Genomic DNA, 22,292 nt, shown 5'->3' on the forward strand with positions numbered 1-22,292 from the left:
TTGTTTGATCCAGTGTTCCGCCACTGCATAATACGACATTCCCGCTATTTGTTTTATGTGTCTAAATCGCCCTATTTTAATAATTAAAAAGAAAGTCCGTCTTTTTCGCGAAGCTGGTGGAAGGAGCTTCTTGTTGTGATGTCGAAACCGGAAATCGACACATTCGCTGGGCTGCTAGGGCTTCTGGGAAATTGAGTCCAATCAATGCAAGTGAACGGAAGACACGGCCTCATGGAATGTGGTATTATGCACCCGGCTTGTGGCGTACCAAGATGGCGGGTGGTGCGATTGATCGCAAGACACCAGGGAAGCTATTTTAAGCGGATTTTCGCCGATCAAAAGCCCAGATACTTCAGCGTATGATCTAAAGGTAATAAAACAATCTAGGCAGCGTAGAATATTTGATAAAAATGCGGGGAACGCGTGACAAGCAGTAGAACTGTTAATATCAAGGTATTTGTTCAAAATACGTGTGATCATGTCCATGCCCCCCATGGACAATAAAAAGCAATGCGTGTGATTAGAATAGAAGTTAATTTCAGTGCCATTGGCATAGATCTAGGTCAATTGAAGCCTATTTTTTGATACTACGCTTAACGCCATTGCCGTACATCAATGGCAAATGCGCTTTTATAGTGCATTCGATCGATCAAGCCATAATGCTACTTATGTTAGCATCGGGTAGCTAGCTGTTGTTGTCACAAGACTCCGTCGCCCATCTTAGATCATCGGCACCATAAGAATCCATTCTATCCGTTTCTTTCAATCGCCTGTATCTCCTATTCCTTGTCCCAGATGGCATTTTTGGTCAAAACAACCTTTCTTTGATGGCACAGAGCCAGCGATGAGGAGCCCTCCAGTGCCCCGGCATAGACCCATCTTGTAAAGAAGGCCTGTCCGGGACCTGTTCTACTTACTAGGATAATACTACTTCCGGTAGTCTGGAAATGTGGCTTTTCAAAATAAGAGCTCGACTGGGAAAAATGCTGGCGTGAATTAGATCCTAATTTTTCAATAAATGCTAACGGGCTAAGTGTTAATATTGAGACGATCATTTTGTATTGTTACGATAATATACAATTTCTTAATTTATTTTTTCAAAATGTTCAAAATTGGCACAATGCAGCACGATGTGATGCTTTGTAAGCTTTTTCAAGTAAAAAGAAGTTTGAAATAATTCAAATTATCCAAGACAATATAGTCTTTTATGACTTGTACACGTCTAAACATTTCTTTTAGATAGTTTTGGTGACATGTGTACAGAAATGTTTAAAACTGTCATTTCTGAGCGGGGGAAGTATGGACCACAAGGTCGCCAGTTCGATCCCCGCTTCGACCAAGGTCGCCAGTTCGATCCCCACTTTTACACAATTAAGTGTGATGTAAAGTGTACAATGAACAGCGTGAGAATGAATTGAGTGATAACATTAACTTTTAACCCATTGAGACCTGGAACGCATCCATGTCACGTTAGCGTTTAACCACATTAACCATTAACCCATTTTGGGGCAGGAACCCCTTTTGGTGTTTTAAACATTGTTATAATTTAGCTATTGAAAAATAGCAGATCTACAAGCTCATAGCGCGCCACCGAGTGGCGCGCTATGAACTTGTAGGTCTGCTATTTTTGAAAAATCGTTAAAATGTGCCTCAAATCTTTCCGAAAATTGTCATGATTTAGAAAACTTTTTTTTTTAAATTTCGACGTCAGGCCTGAATGGGTTAAACATAGGACAACGGTGAGACAGCCAGCAGCACAGGGATTTGAACCCTGATTCTAGCAATGATAGAATGTACCAACTACCAGTGCTTGTTTTCTGACATCACCATCCCTACTTGCATGTCAATACAGAAAATATTAAAATCGGGATGAATAATCTGTGTTGCAGTGGCTTGATAAAGAACCTTCCAAAGCCTCAACTCTAGGCTTCCACAATCATGTACACTACACATAAAGGCCTACACATAACATAACACACAAACAGTATACCCTAGCATGAACAGCCAACAGGAACATAGGCTGCCCCATTTGACATTTAATTTGGATAATATTTGAGACTGAGACGGCAAGTTATACTATAAAATCCTAACTAAGAGTATACAAATGGAACCAAATGGATCTGGTTCCATTTATACACCCTCAGTTTGAGAACCACTATCCACTACCCTATCTTCTACACTAAACAAGAGCATAGGAGCAACATAAATAAATAAAATATCAGGTACAGTAAACATATCTGCAATGCATATTGTCTAAAACCATCAATCATCAAATCAAATCAATCATTTGATTTCTCACTGTTGTAGCATTTTCCATTTTGCCTATAATCACTGAGCAGTTTTATTAATATAGCATCAAACTCAATTTTACCTATTATAAAAATGTAGCCTAGTTAGCCATTATCTGAGACCCATTGAACCCATATCAGACCCATTGAACCCATATCAGACCCATTGAACCCATATCAGACCCATTGAAAATATTGATTGGGGTCAGGGGACCCTTAGTTCCAGGTGGTCCCCGAAATGTGTTAATATAGCATCAAAATCAACAAGCCACTACAAATTATATACCGGTATATATCAGAGCTATGTGAAAATAGCCGATCTGCAAGCTCACAGTATTGTGTGGGCTAGTACACTCAGGGTGGGCCCCCCAAAAAAGAGTTAATAGACAAAACCAGCTATGTGAAAATAGCCTATCTACAAGCTTGTAGATGTAACGCTATATTTGTCTAGCATGGACAATCTGTTAGAGATAGCAGTGATAGCACACAAGCACCCAATTTAGCATAAAATCCCAGGTTGATCTAATAGACAAGCCTCTGTGATCACCAGAACATCTCACATTAAAAACGTTTGGATTGTCATGTTATAAATAACTGGTCTATTCATGCAACACTAAGCCTGTAAAGCTCTGTGTATATAGGCGATGCTAACGCGCTAACTTTGTTAGCATGGCCTGCCTTGGTAAAAAGAAAAAAAAAATGACAATCTAGACACACAAGGTTACATGAGTTTATAATGTTACATGTGTTTCTGTAGTCAACAACTCACCTTACCTGTGGTCTGCTCACACTGTTGCTATGGTAACATGTCATCATGCTGCTGCTGCTGTTGTGGTCACCACTGTTAGCATGTGTGCTGGTCAGTAATGAAGCCTCCTTAGAGTCCGTCAGGGGCTGGGTAGTGCCAGAGCCTTAGATTTTAAATCACTTTATTTTAGATTGTTTTGTAGTAATAGTACTACAACATAAACATTAAAGAGACTTTAGTTAAACAAAGTAAAGAAAATAGACTTTAGTTGTTACTGTACAATACTTTAAAACAGTTGGCATGTTGCACACATGCTTAAAATAGCTCTTATTTGCGCCGCCCTCGTTGAAAACATATTTCCAACTCCAGCTTGCCTCAGTTCAGGCTGCATGAACAGCGCTCGAGCGCTCGGTTTCTGCCCCCTCTATATCGTAACTCTTATATTAGATGGCTCTGGGTAGAGCTAAATAAATAAAAACATAGCAAGAATAACCGTCGACAAGCTCATGAACGCAATGAAGATCCGCTCTTTTTGCTGTTTTTGAAAATGTAAAGTTAAATCTGTGATTTGAATTATTGCTCATGACTAAATACTAACTACATTGGATCCTGTGGAACGCAGGTTTCCACCTTACAGTGACGATATACAGTAGCTCATCATGTGAAAGCCTGAATGAATGTTCCCCACTTTGTTTCAATGGCAAATTTACTTTAATTCAAAACCTAGCAGGACTCGTACAAACAAGTAAAGCACAGTACAGTTTTGGCAGATATGCAAACACCAGTGCCTTCCAGAAAAAGTAAGGTTTCCTCATACATACATGCAGGAAAATATTACACTTTTCATCTGCATTCTGATTTGTATGCACAGCTAATCGATTGATGATGCAATCCGTTTTACATTAGAAGTATTTATTTCCATACAAGTCTCAGTGATGCGAGATATGCATACATTAATCAAAATTTTGGTCCTGGCCTCTCCACTAGACGGCTTTTCTTAAATCCTTCCATCATCATAAAAATGCAATGAATAAGCGATAGGAAAAGGCATAAAAATGTTTTATATGTCTGATTTCCCCAAACATCTTCAAAAAGTGGAAGATGATCACGTGGTAGACGGAGCGAGCGTAGATCATCGGACCAGGGTATTGATATTCAGTGCAATGTAGAGGAGGGCAGCGGGAAGGAGGGAAAGGGCTGAGAGGATCGATAAAGCTTCAGGGGATGCCACATTTGTAGTTGAGTAAGGACGCTGCAGATTTTCCTCTAAACTCTCAAACATCTTCTTTCCTGATACTTTCCTTAAGTGATGTTTACTCAATCTGTGCCTTCCTCACAACATCTGGCTTCCACGGTCAGCTGCCTTCATAGGCTGCAAGATGTGCACGCTTCATTTCAGCGTTCTGGCTCACTAAAAGCATATCCTTAAATGAACGTCCTACCAGGAAGTAAGCAAGAGAAAATTCGGTTACCTCTTATCCCTCAGAAGCAAAACAATATCTGATGGATTCTAAGTGACTCTTAAGTTTAAGTAACTATCCAAAAACCTTTACCAAAGCAAAATTCATACTGGTTGTTGTCATAATTGTGTGTGTGTGTGTGTGTGTGTGTGTGTGTGTGTGTGTGTGTGTGTGTGTGTGTGTGTGTGTGTGTGTGTGTGTGTGTGTGTGTGTGTGTGTGTGTGTGTGTGTGTGTGTGTGTGTGTGTGTGTGTGTGTGTGTGTGTGTGTGTGTGTGTGCGTGTTTCTTGCAGCTCTATGGTAGTATGCCAGCTATTTCCGTATTATTTATGTTTTTTTGTTTCATGAACCAATATTTTGTTTAGCTGTCAATCATATTTATTTTTTGCTGCTGAAGACTATCTTTGATCTGCATAACTATTATGCAAACAAAGTGGCTTCTTGGCAACTCAAGCACTGCCTGAGCTAATTATATTTAGACATATTCCATATTTTGTCAATAACAGGCTTACAAAGGATGGCAACATTTCAGGTTTGTGGCTTGTGAGCTTACAATAACTTCCCATTCTTTAATTCCATAACCGTCTGTACTATATTCATCATGTCTAAATGGTAAAGCAGTACGATTCTGAGTGGAATTTTTAACTCTTTTCTTTTTTATTTTTAACTCTCTTTTTTTGTGACTAATAATGAAAACTTTATTGGATTGCTGTGCAGAAGCAGCTGCCTAATAACCCTTTTTTGAGAGGGACTCTTTAGTATGCAACAAACCCTTCAATGAATGGCTTGAACATTTGGCAGTGCTGATACATCTCTGAGCAAGATTCTCTGCTAAAATAATTGAGTTCGGACTGAAATCAGAATTTGTGGTTTGAAGGTCTGCTATTGGCATAACGGCACAAGAGTATCCAACTTATACAGCACCACAGTGTCTTTCATTAGTCCCCATCAAGCAAAGTACTCTGATGGATGGAATGAGCCCTGAGAAGACACACACACACACACACACACACACACGCACACGCACACGCACACACACACACACACAACAGATGTTTCATGTAACAGGAGCACAACAGGAAGAGCATTCAACTCAATTTGGCCCGAGGTCTAATAGGGAAGCCAGTGAAAGTGATAGGGCTTCAACCCTGGAAGCCCATCTGTATCCACCCACCCACTCTGTGAGATCTCGCTGCTAGTGGGTGGAGCCCCGAGCTCCTGCGACGCAACGGGAGCCGCAATCCTCTCTCGTCTCTCGACTCCACCGTCGAGACGTGGCTCGAGCGCTGGAGAGGGGGTGTACACGATTAAATCCTCAGTGTTCATTTAACTGTAATTTAGATGTTATACATAACATCTAAATTACAGACAGACCTATAGTGTGTATAGTTTCAGATGTACAGATTATTGATTTTTTTCTTATCTTTTAGGGGGAGGGGGGTATTATACTATTAGGTTGATGATAGGTTGGTCTTGGATTACCTATCTATAGATTACTATTTCTATGCATTTGATTTATTACCTAACCTTGTGTCTGGATTAAGAGCGTCTGCTAAATGACTAAATTGTAAATAACTCATGGGTCCTTTTGGTTACATTCATGCACTCTCTGAGTTACAAGTGGATACATGAACATTTTTCTGTTCATGATCCTGTTCAGTGCATTCATTGTATGAATATAAAAAGTGGTTTGTGTAGTCGGCGGTACCATGAGAATGAGAGTACTGCACCATAGCAGACCGTATTAAGAGACACTTCATCACGTTGGCTCTTCCATAATGTAATGGTTAGAGCGTCAAGCATAAAATTGCAGCGTCCCCCAGTTTGGTTCTGGGTCGGGGACTCGTGTTTACAGGTCATCCCCTAGCCCTTGTTCTCCCGTGTGTCTCTCTGCTGTCTGGCGAAAGCATCAAAAAGACACACTCCATTACAGATCCCTCAGAGTTTTGGGCATTGACCCAATGCCCTATTGGCCCTGTGGTCCCTTTGGCACGAAAGCACACTCACTCCCCTTAATAGATATCCGATTTCAAGCGGTGGGAGTTAGCTAATGAAAAACATCTACAAGATTTGCATTGGGACAGAATTATGGTAATAAAAAAGGAGGTAGGAATACTGCAACCCCAGTCTATTGCTTGCTCTTGAACTCAAATGGATGTTTGAGTGAATATAGGCAGCATGAAAAAGGAAAACTAGTAAACTACACATAATGATCAATAGGTTATTTGGGTGACATTCTGCAGTCCCTTTTTTGTTGTGTGGAATGTTGCCCGGGCTGCTGCCTCATCTTTTGTTGACCCGGGCCGGCCGGCACTGTGTGCCATTCGCTTTTAGGACACACACACACACACACACACACACACACACACACACACACACACACACACACACACACACACACACACACACACACACACACACACACACACAGAGAGAGAGAGACATCCATGGATTCCTCTGCCTTGTATTATTGGAATTCCAGCCACATGTTACTAGAGAGAGGGTCCCCTCCCCCTCCTCCTGGCATCCTCTCATTCTCGTTGCCTTCTCGGGGGCCAGGGCAGACAAAGAGGAGGAGGGGAACATAGGGAGAGCTGCATGGGCTAATTCATCAATAATCTTTACCTAACCCGCCCGCCCCTCTCGCTCTCTCTCGCTTGTTTGGCCTAAAGGCATCCAAGCAATACATCCAACCCCCATCTCTCGTCCCACCTCACACGCACACACACACTCACCTTTCACCGCACGCACGCACGCACGCACGCACGCACGCACGCACGCACGCACGCACGCACGCACGCACGCACGCACGCACGCACGCACGCACGCACGCACGCCACACACACACACACACACACACACACACACACACACACACACACACACACACACACACACACACACACACACACACACACACACAGACAGGAGTCTGCCTGAACATGTCCACAGGGAGAGGATGAATCAAGTCAGAGAATGTTCATTTTTTTCCCCACCTCATTGTGTGTGTAGTGTGTGTGTGTGTGTGGGTGTGTGGGTGTGTGGGTCTAAGTCAGGCCCTTTTGAGGGCTGTATGTCTTCAGCTCAGTCTGGGAGCTAAAATGGTGATTATAGACTAGGGAGACTAGGTGTGGCAAGATGGGGCGGTGTCAGAGGCTTTGTCTGTAGCGGCGTACAGCCCACCAGCTGGGAGGAGGCCGTGCCTGCCTGTCTGTCGGAGACTGACTGCCCCGGAGCGGAGCGGAGTGCAGTCTGGGATTCAAAGAGCCACAGCACAGGGCTAAACCACGCTGGACTACGACCTTAACCACAGAGACTTACAGAAGCACAAGTTCAAGAGACTCGCCGGGATCTTGTAACGACTGAAGTGTGAACTGCCACTGCACTTTACAAATTTCTTCTTTTTTTTTTTTTGTACATGACTGGATACGATTTTCTAGAGCAATACATGAGTAAAGAAAGAAACTTATTTGGAGTCTCTTTGAGTAACTAACGGCTTTTGAAGAGGTGGATATTTTTCAGGCTTCAAAAAGCTTTTCAGATTTTTCTTTTTATTCTTTTTTTTGTATTTAAGGATACAACTTCAATGATAAATCCATTTGGAATATGGGACTTTTTTTCTATTATTTGGACCGTGGGGAAATGCAATATCTTTGCGTTCAGTTCTGGGTAATTTTGATAAGTATGTCACATTCATGCTGCTTGTTCTATGTATGAGGACTTATAGCCACTTTTGACTGCTAATGTATAATGAGTTAAGCTGTGCATGTTTGATCGGTTGGTTGGACATTTTCACCATCACTAGACACCGTACATGTAAATTGATATTCCATTGTAGCCGGAGATGAGAGTTTCTATGTACATTGGCCCTTGAAATGATGAGCCATGCTTTTTTGGTTTTGTCTGTTTGAAAGTGTTGCAGCATTAAAGTTTTGCAGTGGCTATTGAGCTTTGTGTGGATACGTCCCATTGGAGGACCAGATGATTTAGCACTTGGTCCCATCACAACGATAATGATCAGTTGCCAGGCAACTTCTGCAACACGTTTCTTTGGGTATAGCCTAGCCCTCTGGAGCCAGAGCGCTTGACATGTATTGGCCAGCTATCAGCTGATTAGTGTGAGCTGACCTTCTCCCAATCCCCCACTTTTGCGGCTCAGTGAGCGGAGCTGACCTATGTGAATACCTTCCATCTGTCCATTCCAGTTTGTCCCTTCCTTCCTTCCTTCCTTCCTTCCTTCCTTCCTTCCTTCCTTCCGTCTCTCTCTCTCTCTCTCTCTCTCTCACTCACTTTCAATTTCCATTTCCATTTCAAATTAATTCAAAAGGGCTTTATTGGCATGAGATAACGTTTACATTGCCAAAGCAAAAGTTGAACAAAACAATCAAAACCCTCTCTCTCTGTCTTTCTCTCTCTCTTAATTTCTTTTCGATCTCACCTTTCAACATTGTTATATTAAAAAAGAAAGAAAGACCAACTGCGATTAGTGAACAGCATCCGTGTTCTGAAAATAGCAGATTTACAAGCTTACATACAATGCATTGTGTTGTAAGCTTGTAGATAGAGGCTATTTGCAGCGAACATATTTAATTTAGAGCGAAAACACAAGACACCTGAGGGACTCGGCAACGTATGGGGTGTTAAGTGAATGGCTAACATCTTTCAATCTTTCAACTCATCTTTCCTCTCGTTGTTTTCCCAGCGCTTGCAGGTAGAACCTCGCCGACCGGCGCAGACGGCCTCGTCAGTTCCTTGGCGTCGACAGCCAGCCCAGCGCCTCCTCGTGTCTACCTTCCCGCCAACTTCAAGCTCTCAAACGCCCAGCTGGCGTTCTTCCTGCGAGAGGCCCAGGCTACGGGCCAGACTGTTGGTGGCGGTGGCAATGCCCCTAGCTCTGGACACCCACTGCAGCGCTCAGAGAGCTTTGTGGTGTTCCAGACAAAAGACTTTCCTGCCATCAACATAAGCTTTGGGCCCTTTGCCCAGGACCAGGCTCTGTCCAAGGAGCTCCTCCAGCCAACCAGTCCCCTCGACATCCCCGGCCAACTGACAGTCAACTGGAAGGTGCGGGCCTTCATTGTGCAATCCCGGGTCTTCTCGAACAACCCTACGGTGCAGGTGTTCTTCTACATCGCGGGCCGGGACTGGGACGACTTCAAGGCCCAGGACAAGCTGCCCTGCGTCCGGCTCCACGCGTTTCGCGATGTCCGCGAAACCAAAACCTCCTGCCGGATGCGAGGTAACCTAGCGCAGTGCCTGGCCCAGCTGGAGCTGCCCGCCTCTTGGTTCAACACCAACATGGCCCCGTTGGGACGGAGGAGAGGCTCCGACGGGCTCCTGGACGGCCTCACCAGCGAAACCCTCCAAGCGGAGCTTTACTACACCCTGCACGAGCCCAGCGTGGGAGGAGAGTGCGTCGAAGGTCAAAGGGGTGCTGGCTCCAGGGGAGAGCCGCCGTCACACCACCCCCTGCTGCGCATCGGCAGCATCAGTCTGTACCAGGCCAGCCAGGAGCAGCTACTGGTGGACAAGCAGCTGGACAAGAATATGTTCCTCAGGCTGCCTGACAAACCCCTGAAGCCCGGTGAGACGCTCAGGATCTTCCTCTACTTGATGCCCAACTCCACCATCGAGCAGTTCACCCTCAAGTAAGTTACTTTGACACCCGCCTCCCGACCACTAATCCCTGAAAGCTGTACATACATTGTGATTTCATTCCATCTCCAGCATTAAGCTCCGTTCACACAAAACACTATAACTACGTCATTTACCATTGTATTGTACCATTATTGGAAGGATATCCTTTTGAGATGTATCATCTCGTTTTCGAGAGGGTCCATGTAACAGAAATACAGCAAGTAGTAAGTACAGTAGACGGAGCAATACTACAAATACATCCATGCATACATAAACAACGATAACTTGAAAGAAACAAAAGCTGTCTTGAAACTGGCCGCTCCCACCCCACCTGATCACCCACAGAATAACAGAATTCATGCATTAATCTACTCCTGTAAAGCTAAATGAACATAAATTAAAGCAAAGACTACAGACCGTTACATACAGTACATGCACATGCGGTGTAACATGCATTAACATGCCGAAACGAATACACAAAATACAAACATGCACATGCACCTTGAATATTAAATTACAGTGTATTCTATAAAATGACACAATGAGGATGAGACTAATTCAGTCAAAAAACTCATCAAACTCATATTTGTCCTTAAAATAAGTAGTTAATACTAGACTTGGAAATAGTTGTTTGACTCATGTTTTAGTCACAGTAATATAATCACACATCAGTAGTATTGACAAATTATGTATTTTATTGGTCATGGAAATGGGTGTGCCAAAATGTTGTGATAGCATCCCCTATACAATTTCAAAGTTTAAGTCTCACACACTAGTTGTGAGACACATTTGGTAGGTACATGTATATCATACCCAACTTAAAAGGTCATGGTGCCATGATCAACAGGAAATCAGCCATTTTTAAATTATTGTGACATTTTACCATTTCAGGGGTTGTACTTCTCCTAACTATCTCTCTCCTAAGAGGTTCATCAGATCCACCTCAGACATGCTGCTCAGCATATAGGCATAGATAGAAAAGATCAAATTGGGGAGTTTCATCCACAACTGTGTGGCTGTGTGTGAGCATTTTGTTACATCTAAGAAATGGCACGGGCCCACATAACCATACTGTTGGTCTATTTCCTGCCTTCTCTTTCCTCTTCCCTTGTATTTCTGTATTAGTCATTTACCTCCAATAGATGCAATACTAGTGATGCCCATTTTACCTCTGAAAAGACAGACGACTATGTTGCATATTTTTCTCATTAATGTTCCTTTCACTCAGCCCAGGAATTTGCCAGCAGTAATTAAATGCCAGGCAAGATAAAGTAGAGGGAAAGATGTAGAATTGGAGTCTTGTTGGCCTTTTGAGGTACTTAACATACGAAGCACATTTTGTTTACTCAGTAGCTGATCATACAAATCATTTGCAGTGCATGTCATGACTTAATTGATAAAGTTTGTCGTAAACTTTCCAGTGTGGAAATAATATATTCTGGTGTTAAGTTGTACTTAACCTGTATTTATTGCTTGCTGAGAGTGAGTGCACACGTTGAGAGAAAAGCACTGCTTCACACTCACAGTTACAGTCCAGAACAAGTCCTTGTGCTGACACTTGTTTACAAATGTCTACATTGGGTGGCATATCATTTCTCACCTGTCACAACTCTGTCAGCAGAGATGGCCATCTTGACAACCAAGGTTCATGAATTGAATGCAGGGGTGGCCATACTGTGTAGCCGAATGGGTAGAGGGTTCAGTGGCCCTGGCATGTGTCACTGTCGAGGTGTCTCTGAGCAAGACACTTAAAGGAGCAGTTCACCGAAAAAAATACTTATTTTCTATCAATTAATGAAGCCTTGAATTCATGGAGATTCTTAGTTTTTTGTCGCATTCCTGAGTCAGTAATTTGATGACGGGGTCATCGGTCAGTAGGAGACTCACTAGAGTCTCCTTTGAGTCTATGCGTCTCCTACCAAGACTCTACCGGTCATCAAATTATTGACAAAAACTAAAACATCTCCATGAATTCAAGGCTTCATGGGGGTGAATTGAAAAAATCACACCCGTGTGAAGTGAGGGGTGCTAATATATTAAAGCCTAGCTCATGTTGATTAGGTGATGTAATGGTGGTGCAAACACAAACATTAAACGCCATTAACAATAAAGAGACAATATGACGTAAATTTTCCCTTCATTGTCAATGTGTTTACAAAACAAACATTGAACTAAAGACAAACATTAAACCTGTTTATAGGAGGGGCTAGCGCCCCTCAAAAATAGTATTTTGGGGGTACTACTCCTTTAACCCCTAACGTGAACTATTATACCGTGTTGTACGATCGAATCAGGTGTATTCTTTGCTCTTCCATACCTATTTCGAAATCATCGTTAATCAGATTACTTGCGCAATCTCCCTACTGGCAATAGGAGCATGAAGTGTATTAATTAACAATTAACAACATTACTATTCCTCATGAGCGTGACCCACTTCTTGTGGAATTAGACTAGAGCTTAGGGGATGTGAGACATGTCTATGTTTAGTTTCTGCACCTCTCATCAATACTATGTTGTTGATAGAGAATATATGCACAAAAGGAGAAACAAAGCGATGAAGAATGTGGAAAGTAATTTAGAGGAACAGGCCGAATATTAGAGAGCAATACCTATGAATGATGATGAAACTTGTTGTAAAAGTGACTGTTGTCATTATCACAAAAACTCTCAGAGACTTCAGTATAGGGATTTGCACAGAATTAATTAGGCTTCAATAACTCATTAAGCCCCGGCAGGAATGACACCGCTACAATTTGCGGCTACAGAAAACGGTTCATTAGTGTTATCTCGCAGTGCAGCAGATAAGACTCTTACAATCTCCAAAAGTTATGGACTCTCAAAAATCCCTGCTGCAACGGCCCAGTTTGACCTTTTTACACACACTGTTGAACTATAAAATATTATTATTTCATTTCACTGGTTCCACTTCTGGCTGGTCCAGCACTTCGCAAAGTAAGGATGTTAAAGTGCACCTTCTGTGTCTGAAAAACTCACTTTTCCCTGTTGAGTATCCTGACCTAGAATACAGCCCATTAGAAGGAGGCTAAACTCGGTGTCAGAAATGGTCGATCTACAAGCTCAGAGCGCGTTGCACTGCGACACATTCTGAGCTTGTAGATTGGCTGTTTTGGGTGCACGACACAGACACGCATCTAAGCATAAATCAGCCTTTACTCCTGGCTGCATACCAAGTACTTCTGTTTTTGCAATACAAGTGCATTAGGGGTTGAAAACCACCATGTTATATCATTCCTACTGTACCTACTACTGTACGTATCAAACTATCGACATCTGTCTTGGGAAGAACAGACATCGGTGGGCCTTCTTTTTCAGGGCAGAGGTGTTGAGGGCCCTGGAGAGGTCCTTTGATATGTGGATCCCAAAAAAATCTGAAGCTGGTGAGTGGTGACACGTTCCACCTCCACCCCGTTGACGGAGATGGGGGCGTGCTCAAGTCTTTCTGAAGTTCACAATGAGCTCTTTTGTCTTTTTGATGTTATAAGGGCAAGGTTGTTTTCAGTGAACCACGCCACCTAGTGTTGGCCCCCACATGGGGTTCTCAGACTTCATGTGGCTAGCCTTGGACGTCATCCATCTATGTCATGACGTTTACAACATTATTATCTATGACGTTGACGTATAACTCCTAATAAGCCACATTGACTTCCAAAGTTAAACATAGCATATAGACGGGGGTCGTAACAATCGAAAACAAATCAACAAATCAAAAAGTCTAAAACATATCTGAATAACGAATCTGTGGCATGCTGGAAGTGTGTACAAGAAATTTGCCGCCGGCCGACCCAGACGTTTGCAAGATTAGCTCTGGATGCACACTCGCACAGACGGACGGACAGACAGACTGCATGGCCCTGACTCTTATAGACAGCTGCACCCCCGCAGAGCCACACCACAATAACAAGATGGTGTCTAAGTTTAATAGAGGGTATGCACATGCTTAAAGTGAATGGCACATAAAGGAGCAAACCAACATGCAGAGTGAGTTTAACATTGTTTAACATTGTTTAATGCAATCAGATAGGACTTTTCTGCTTGGATGCATGGGTTGTCAAGGCCAGAAAGTAGTTTTTTTGCCACTCAGTAGGCATTCCTGCATAACTTCCGGGTTTGACGATGATGTCACGCGCATACCCTCTATTGTGGCTCTCTGATATTATGTTGGTGATGTCAGTTTTGTCCAAAATACATTCCCACTACTGGCAGTGTATATTAGAAATTTGGAGATATCTACAGATGGACAGACAGACAGACCCTCTGCTAGACAGCGCAGTCCCTCCCTATAGTCCCTATGGGCCACCCTGTAGTAAAGATCTTGTCATTCATTGTTCACGACGGTGTAAATGTTGAGAGCACACAATGCTAAAGCTACCACATGCTGTGGTGGGTGAATGCTCTGCAGGCACACAAAGTACTGCAGCGTCGGTAATGATCACAACATTTAACACATCACGCAGATGTAACATGACAGTGGCATCCATCATGAAACGCTGCAGACTACAACAACACACACCTTTTTTTTGTCAAGAGCATTAGCAATGATTTACTGTTTTGAAGGGAGTGGCGTGTTTACAACATATTTATCAATTACTTTCACTGAATAAACCAACTAATCCCTGTACTTTGTCATTGCATTGGGAGCTTGCAGATCTGCTTTTACTGAAAATAAAAGCCAGTATTCAAGTGGTTAAAGGTGTCTCTCACAACATTCAGTTATAATGACAAAGACGCCCTCTCTACACAGAACGAATTCCTAACCATTAATTATCATCCCGAAGAATCCCAAGCATGTGTCTTCACACCATCAGAACAACATCTGTGCTCAAGGAGACTCTCGCTCACTGGAATGTGCAGTATGACCTGATATCAGTCTAGTTGCCATCTCTCCACAGCACTGATTCACTATTTCATGATAATTTCACTGACATGTGCCTTTGCCTGAAGTCAAGATTGTGTAAAAGATCTTTAGTGGTTTTCGAAGTGGGGGCCAATTGGAAAAGAAATACATAAACAGAGGTAATTTGAATCCAAATTTTGAGCATGTCATTATTGTCATCCTATTATTCACAATCCAGAGGCTATGGATATTTGGGTATGTTCTTTGGCATGGAAACATTAGGAATCCCTGTAATAGACTAGAATATGTATGAATCAGGAGACCCAGTAAAATGAGGGGACCTCTGTAATAGCCCCAACCCCTTGAAACATTTAACTGAGCATGGCTCTGTCTATATCTGCCAGTATCTTCCACAGTACAGGGAACACAGCCTTCCTGAGTCTGTCTGTTATGGTGGCAGAGAAGACTGATGCAACAAAAGGAGTTAAAGTCTCCCTCCTGTATTCCTAGTGTTCTGGTAGCTTCATAATATTTTCCTTTGCCAGCTTGTGTGTGTGTGTGCGTGCATGCGTGTGTGTTTTGTATGGGCCTCTTATCGCTTCTAAAAGACCGGTAACGCTCTTACGCGGTAAGAGCTTGTGAGTTGCGACTATATCTACATTGGATACATTGGAACACAAGTTCTTTTTTTTTCTTCCAGTTGTTGAAAAGTAATGGTTTTGGACATACAATGTATGTTGTGAGCTTGTAGATCACATTTGTACACTTGAACATTGAACATTGATGATTTTATAGTGTAGATTGGGGTCCCACAGATTTAAAAACAAGCATGGTGTCAAATGGTGGTCCGTGCCTTAATGCATGTTCTGGTTTAGTGTTCCTACCGGAGGCTTAAAATGATCGTATTTGAAAGAAAACTATCGTACACCGCCAAAAAAGATAAATCACTGTGTAAATATGTAATTTCACCAAAAAAAAATGTATTTAGTGTAAGAAACAACCTTGTTTGAGACTCCTACGTGACACAAATGCATCACATTATGCCATGTGGCAGCAGGCAACTTCCTGGACGTTACACAAATAAAAGCCTGAAACTGGACTGAAAAAACGCGGGTCAGATTTACTACTGACTTATTTATTACTCAATCCCGAATTCAGCAGCTAGGGAATTTAGAAAATTCACACACTTTTTTGTGGTGAAATTATCGTATCGATTTGGGCATTTTGGGATTATTGATCGTACATTGTACATCCAGGTAGGGCAAAACTATCGTACAAATACAATAATTATCGTATACATGTGGCAACAGTGGCAACACTGTTATTGGGCGTCCTTGAAATTGAAACGGTTGAGAGTCATTGGTGTAGAAGACTTAATTGGTCTCATGATGGGTCAGAGAGGCAGGTGGAAGCCCTGTTGGTGCACCATGGGTGATCTAGGCTCGATGGAGGTTGAGGTGAGTTCAGCCAACAGCTGAGGTCCCCCTGTGTGTCGAGGAAGACAATTAAAGATGCAACAAGGAACATGTTTAAAGATGAATCAGAGGCCCGGAGAAAAGGAAAGTCCCACCCCCCACAACCTCCCCCCCCCGCCTCCCGCCTTCCTCCCCATCGGGTGTTAATTCATTCTGCCATTCCCTTTTCCAGTCCATCAGCTTTGAAGATCATGGCTTGTTATGACAGAAGAAGACTGCATGCCAGGCAGGGAGAGGGCAGAGCCTCGCTACTTGTGGAATTCCCCTTGGTATTCCCAGTGCCTTTCCGTCAGAATAGACTGTGTGTGTGTGTGTGTGTGTGTGTGTGTGTGCGTGTGCGTGTGCGTGCGCGTGCGTGCTGTATAGTAGAATTTGAGAAGTAGACATTGTGAGGACAATTTTCCCTGTCCTCACAAGATAAGTGGTTAAAAAAAGATTACAATTAGGGTCAGGATTACAATTTTATAGGAAAGGATTCTGGTTAGGGATAGGATTAGACATTTAAAGGTTAAGTTTAGAGGTTAGGGTTGGATGTATGCCAATTTGTACTTAAATGTGTGCCGGTGCCATGCATATACTCAAGCCCATGCATATCCCCAAGCTCCAAACTTTATCAGCTATTTTTGGCTTTAGTTTTAGGGTACAAAATGGCAAAACATGGCAAAAATTGCATTCTTACCATTGCCGTCTTAAGATGTCGATGTCCTCACTCAAGTATAGTAATACAAACGTGTGTGCGCGTGCTTGCGTGCGTGCGTGTGTGCGCGAGCGCGCGCACTGCATGTCATGTACATAGAATCATGTAGAAAGTGGCAGTGCTCTGTCAAATGATCCGTTACCATGGTGATGTGATGATACGATGCATAGCGGTATTAATGTCATCTAGCACGCGTGGCTCTTCATGACGCAGACAGATATTCTGCTCGTTGGGTGGCTCTTCTCTCCAATGGAGGTCCTTATGACAAACCTAGTCACCCAGGGGTGATCAGGCCTTTACCGCCTGGGCACCTATAGTCTGTGGAGCGCACTGCCAGTTTTACTGTCACGTTTAAATACCTATAATGTACCTCTACACCAAGGGTGTTATCAAATGTTTTTTATTTAAGACTCACCAAGGGGTTTTCCTAAACCGTTCTATAGGTGATTCTACATACTCAAATGCCGTTTTTAACATTGCTCTGTTGCAGCACTTTGGAACCTTGTTTTGAAAGGCGCATATAATTCATTATCACATATAATTCATTATCATTACTTCAGCTAGACATTGGAAGTGCCGCTGCTCCTCAGCGCTTCAGTAAGTGTGACAATTTAACAAGGGATACAAACACAAAAAGTGCACTCCGCGATTCAGCGCTAAATCTGCCGAAGTCCCTGACATGCTGCCAATGTTCAGCTCGATGAGCCATTAGTGTTCCCTCAGCCAATAGGTCTCCAGTCTGCACATAGCACACATGAACCCTATTAATGCTAGCCTCGTCTGCAGTCTGCACCACACCAGCAGTGTGATGCCAGATTTCGAGAGACATGAGCAACCAGGTCTGGGACAACAAGCCCAAAAGACGTGTCTATAGGCCACGCGAGCACTGAAAATAGCAGATCTACAAGTTCACAACGAGACATCGCAATGCGTTGTATCTGCAGATATTTGCAGCTATTTTCTAAAGATCATCATGGGGAGGGGGGGGGGGGGGGGTGTCGGTGGACAAATACATATTAATTTGGGGGTCCTTGACATAAAAATGTTTGAGAACCATTGGTTTAAACAACATTTAGGTAACAAGCCCAAATAAGCAACTGCACTTTATATACAAGGCCAAAAAAATGCAACCCGCAACTACCAATGTTTATAAGCAACTTCACAGAAAAAGAAGCCCAAAACTGCACACCAGTGTCTTCTTAGATACATTGTGCAGCACTCCGGACCTCTGGGTACAACATGTGCTGTACTGTAATATTCAAATATCCTGGCTCTAATCAAAAGGCAGGAGAAGCGTGCCAAGGACAGTGACCCATATTCAGAAGCCTTGCACATGAACACACGTCACACTGCTGAAGTCGTAGCTCGACTCAGCAGTAAGGGCAATTACACCTGGCATAGCCAGCCTGGTCAGCCTGGAGACAAAGTTGTCGCTGTACAGTAGGTACAGTGATAGATTTTTTTAAATCCAAAAAATGAAAAACATTGTGTAAACATGGTCCGCAGATGAGAACCACGTTCTTTGAGGGGGATCCAGGGGGTCCCCATCTAAATTATTGATATTCTAGAACTAAAGGGTGTTGTGTAATTCGGAAAGTGTACAAATGGAACCAAAATTCACTCTTAAAGTTAAAGGTGCTGTAAAACTAATAGCACCTTTAAAATATCACAGTGTGATATGGTATTTTGTTTATTTATTTCATTTCACTAAAATAAGTGATACATTAAATTACATTACATTACATTACATTAAAATAATTAAATGAAATGTTAATTCTTGCAGCAGGTGGCAATTGCCATTCACTCACTTCATGGGACCCCAAATGAATTCCCTGCCTTGGAATAAAAAATAATAATAAAGAAAAAAGGCAGAGGATCACTTGCTGTTTTAGCATGACTCATGAGCCTCATAAGAACACTGCAACTTCCTGAGTGGCCGCTGTTTCCTGCTCCTCCTCTCTTGGTTCACTCCGTGCCTCCTCCTCGTCACAATGTATTATCAGCCTCGTCTTCTCCCCACTTTGATGGGAAGTGTCAGCACCTCCTCGTCGCCGACTGGCCGGCGTGGCCGCGTTCACGCCATAGCTTGCGGGGAAAGGGCTGCAGCCGCCACAGGCCCGGCCCGTCAGGTCACATCGAGTGACACGGAGAACGAGTGCTTGTCAGGGTCTCTGATAAAGGAAGGAGGCGGTCTGGGGGAGTCTTGCTCTGTCCTCCCCCAACCCCATAGCAGCCCACCACCACGCTGACCACATAAAAAGCCACGTCTCCTCCATTAGGGTCATATTGGATTGTGCCAACATCACCTCCCAGCCGTATACTACTCTGTCTGCCGGTGACACGCCGGTAACACCTGCAAAGACTCACCAACTCGCTGTGTGCATGTTCAGAATCTCTTTCTTCCACACTGCTATCTCCCCGCCTTGTCGTTTGCTTGCTCTGTCTGCCTCGTCCCCAGACTCTGCAAACGTGTTATTTAAGGTCAGCAGCAGCAGCAGGGGAATTTTGTAGAATAAATTTGCCATTTATGCTACATAGTGTGTGGAAATCCTCTTAAAAGGGTTTTGGCTCAAACATTACAACAGAGATGTGTGTGCCAGGGTTTTAATGAAATGGACTGCTTTGAACTTTTTTTTTCTTTTTTTGTCAATGAAATAGTCATTGCAGCCTCTATGTAGGGTTTTTTTTTTCCACAAAAATGCTGAAGGAACGGAACTGAACTTTGTATACATGTATCATCCCTCTCAGTAACTTTGTTAAGGGAGCTTTAGCCACTAGCGAGAATATAGGAAACATTTGACTTAAGGTTGGCTGATGGTTCAGCACAGGCTTAGAATACGTTTGCTGGAAGAAAATCACTTGAAATGTGGATACTGTAAATGTGGATACTGTAAATGTGGATACTGTAAATGTGGATACTGTAAATGTGGATACTGCAAGGACTTTGCATGCATGCACCTGCATAACGGTACCAAGTGTATTATGTAATCTTGGTAAATTAATGCTAATCGAGGATTTCTTTAGGTCTGTTTCATAGGTCTGCTTCTCATTCTCGTTACATATAGCAGGCCCTTATTCCCTGAAATGGCTTGCATTCGTCATTTGTAATTAAAATGCTGTCAGTAAAGAGTACAGTAGGCTACTAATCCTGACATTCTTATAGCAATGCTTAGTGTTTCAATAACTTATATCAAGCATTTCAGTCTATTAAAGGGTTATAGTCTGAATACTAACTATATACAGTACAGTGGACTTGGTATAAGACATAAGATATATTCTGCAATCTATTCTGTAATACATTCCCTTGCAGGGAAATGTGCCAATGATTGGCAGCACCCATATTATCATTTTATAGCAACCACTGAGCAGTGTCGTATTGTTTTAGTTTCCTTTGCACCTTCAATGCAGAGCGCGCAAACCACACAGGTCCCATTTTTACACTGTGTTAAATTTACATGAGGGTTATTGGGTAACATACCGTTTATTGAGATTTGATGCTCATTTATTAAAGATCATTAGATTTCTGTACATGAGCTAGGGCTGGGCGATATAGATAACACCTCAATATAAAATAGCTGATCAACAAGCTCTCACAAGTTGTAAGCTTTTAGATTGTCTCGTTTAAATATTTTTGAAAATAAAATAAAAAAGTATAAAATAAGGCATATGTGAATAAAACCGGGAAAATACACTTATTCTATATATAAATAAATAAATAAAACTAATGCCATATCACAATACCACTATCGAAAATCCCAGACGATATTAAGTCTCATATGATGATATCGATATAGTTTCAAATAGTCAGTAGCTCCATGTAAAGATTTTTCTTTTTTAAGCACTTTAGCCCTATCATCCCTATTCTGGCCAAAATAGCCGATCTACAAGCTCATGTCACACATTGTGAGCTTGTACATCGGCTATTTTCGGTGTCGATATTTGGTGTAGGGAAAAACGTATAGAGGGTCTTAGTGGTTAAAATGAGCTGGGTTCATGCAGCTACTGAAACAAGATCATCTATTCACTGAGCCTCTCTGGCGAGTCTGCAACATGCAGACATCCTTCCCACTGAGGGCTTTGGTAGAAAGCCAATTAGTCTTATCGTATTACTCAGTCAGCATCAATGTTACGTCCCTCCCCCCCCCCTTATTCCATCAGATAATCTTGTATTTGATCTGCCCAAAGCACCCATCACGCACGCACGCACGCACGCACGCACGCACGCACGCACGCACGCACGCACGCACGCACATGCACATGTACACGCACGTCGTACACATCATGCTTCTCAGGTTTTCCTCAAAACTTTTATGGGTTTACACTTTACAGCCAAGATCCAGGATGAGTCAGATGTTCCACTGTGGGTTCTATCCATTTAACTGCACCTCTCATTTTCATGTTGTCACCGACAGACGGAAATTGAAATTGGTCAGCTCTCATTACTTTCTCTACATCTTGCCCTTTGCTGGGTTTGTTCAGTAAATCAGTAGAGTTCTCTAAATTACCTCCCCCTGGCCAGCCGGGGCGCCTGATGGAGGGAAATGGAACTGGTCGGAATAACGTGTTCCTTCCACACGCAATATGTTGAGATGAGGGTCGGAGACTCGGAGCGGAGGCCAAATGCATATTATGTTGGGGATCCTTGACATGAACAGGTTTGAGCACTGCTAACATAGCAACATACGTTAACAGAAAACGGATTTAGAAGACATTTTGTTTCTTTTTTTACAATCTTCAAATACTTACATGATGAGAACTTTATTATTGTAATTAATAACTCCATTTGTGAGTCTACCGTTACTATATCATTTTGTAGAGTAGACTTTAACATTGCATGCTTGGTACACATTGATAATTATGCACAGGTGACAAAATTAGTGATCCTAACATAATTTATACATCTTGTACATACAATGAAGTGTGGTGTCAGAGGGCACAGCTCCCATGTAATTTTGTACATCATTTGTGATGACATCACATGGTGTCACAGCACTTCCAAGAGGAGGTGGAGGAAATGAAAAGCCACTCACCAGATTATTGGCTGTATATTTGATGCCGGTCCATGCCAAAAAGAAGTGCTCACTGGCATTATTTCTACTCCCATTAGACGGCGCGGTGTGAAGAACGATGATT

At 42.7% G+C, this 22,292-nt stretch overlaps 1 protein-coding gene across 1 annotated transcript in view; it reads left to right on the forward strand.

The window, feature by feature from the left end:
• Positions 1–22,292, forward strand: part of tmem132e (transmembrane protein 132E) — a 472,661-nt gene that overhangs the window by 293,764 nt on the left and 156,605 nt on the right. Inside the window, exon 3 of the mRNA XM_079507332.1 lies at positions 9,198–10,143. Coding sequence (XP_079363458.1) covers positions 9,198–10,143 — 946 coding nt within the window. The remainder of the gene's footprint in view (positions 1–9,197; positions 10,144–22,292) is intronic.

This window comes from Electrona antarctica (genome assembly GCF_951216825.1).
Source record: "Electrona antarctica genome assembly, chromosome: 8".
Lineage (NCBI taxonomy): Eukaryota > Metazoa > Chordata > Actinopteri > Myctophiformes > Myctophidae > Electrona > Electrona antarctica.